Source organism: Onychomys torridus, chromosome 1 (genome assembly GCF_903995425.1).
Source record: "Onychomys torridus chromosome 1, mOncTor1.1, whole genome shotgun sequence".
Taxonomy (NCBI): domain Eukaryota; kingdom Metazoa; phylum Chordata; class Mammalia; order Rodentia; family Cricetidae; genus Onychomys; species Onychomys torridus.
In genome coordinates this window covers 16934138-16935489 of record NC_050443.1, presented here as the reverse complement: position 1 = coordinate 16935489, position 1352 = coordinate 16934138, and the positions used below count along the sequence as shown (strand labels likewise).

Genomic DNA, 1352 nt, shown 5'->3' with positions numbered 1-1352 from the left:
GAGCAGGGGTGAAGATGGGGTGCAGGGGTGAAGATGGGGGTGCAGGGATGAAGATGGGGATGCAGGGGTGAAGATGGGGGTGCAGGGGTGAAGATGGGGATGCAGGGATGAAGATGGGGTGCAGGGATGAAGATGGGGGTGCAGGGGATGAAGGGGATGAAGGGGGATAAAGGAGATGAAGGGGGATGAAGGGGGATGAAGGGGGATGAAGGGGGATGAAGGGGATGAAGGGGATGAAGGAGATGAAGGGGGATGAGGGATGAAGGGGGATGAAGGAGATGAAGGGATGAAGGGGATGAAGGGGGATGAAGGGGATGAAGGGAGATGAAGGGGGATGAAGGGGATGAAGGGGATGAAGGGGATGAAGGGGATGAAGGAGATGAAGGGGATGAAGGAGATGAAGGGGGATGAAGGGGATGAAGGGGATGAAGGGGATGAAGGGGGATGAAGGAGATTGAAGGGGATGAAGGGGATGAAGGGGGATAAGGGGGATGAAGGAGATGAAGGGGATGAAGGGGATGAAGGGGGATGAAGGGGATGAAGGGGATGAAGGGGGTGAAGGGGATGAAGGGGATGAAGGGGGATGAAGGGGATGAAGGGGATGAAGGGGGATAAGGGGGATGAAGGAGATGAAGGGGATGAAGGAGATGAAGGGGATGAAGGGGATGAAGGAGATGAAGGAGATGAAGGGGGTGAAGGGATGAAGGGGATGAAGGGGGAAAGGGGGATGAAGGAGATGAAGGGGATGAAGGAGATGAAGGGGGATGAAGGGATGAAAGGAGATGAAGGAGATGAAGGGGGATGAAGGGGATGAAGGGGATGAAGGGGATGAAGGGGGATGAAGGGGATGAAGGGGGATGAAGGGAAGAGGGGGATAAGGGGGATGAAGGAGATGAAGGGGATGAAGGAGATAAGGGGGATGAAGGGGATGAAGGGGATGAAGGGATGAAGGGATGAAGGGGATGAAGGGGGATGAAGGGATGAAGGGGATGAAGGGGATGAAGGGGGATGAAGGGATGAAGGGGATGAAGGGGATGAAGGGGGATGAAGGGGATGAAAAGGGGATGAAGGGGATGAAGGGGGATGAAGGGGATGAAGGGGGATGAAGGGGATGAAGGAGATGAAGGGGATGAAGGGGGATGAAGGGGATGAAGGAGATGAAGGGGATGAGGGGATGAAGGGGGATGAAGGGATGAAGGGGATGAAGGGGGATGAAGGGGATGAAGGGGATGAAGGGGATGAAGGGGATGAAGGGGATGAAGGGGATGAAGGGGGATGAAGGGGATGAAGGGGGATGAAGGGGGTAAGGAAAGGGGATGAAGGGGGATGAAGGGGATGAAGGGGAAATAAGG

At 55.4% G+C, this 1352-nt stretch overlaps 1 protein-coding gene across 1 annotated transcript in view; it reads left to right on the top strand.

Annotated features, from left to right (window-relative positions):
- Nucleotides 1–1275: 1275 nt before the first annotated feature.
- The window catches only part of Slc6a16 (solute carrier family 6 member 16), a 6197-nt gene continuing 6120 nt past the window's right edge, over nt 1276–1352 (top strand). Inside the window, exon 1 of the mRNA XM_036198589.1 lies at nt 1276–1303. Coding sequence (XP_036054482.1) covers nt 1276–1303 — 28 coding nt within the window. The remainder of the gene's footprint in view (nt 1304–1352) is intronic.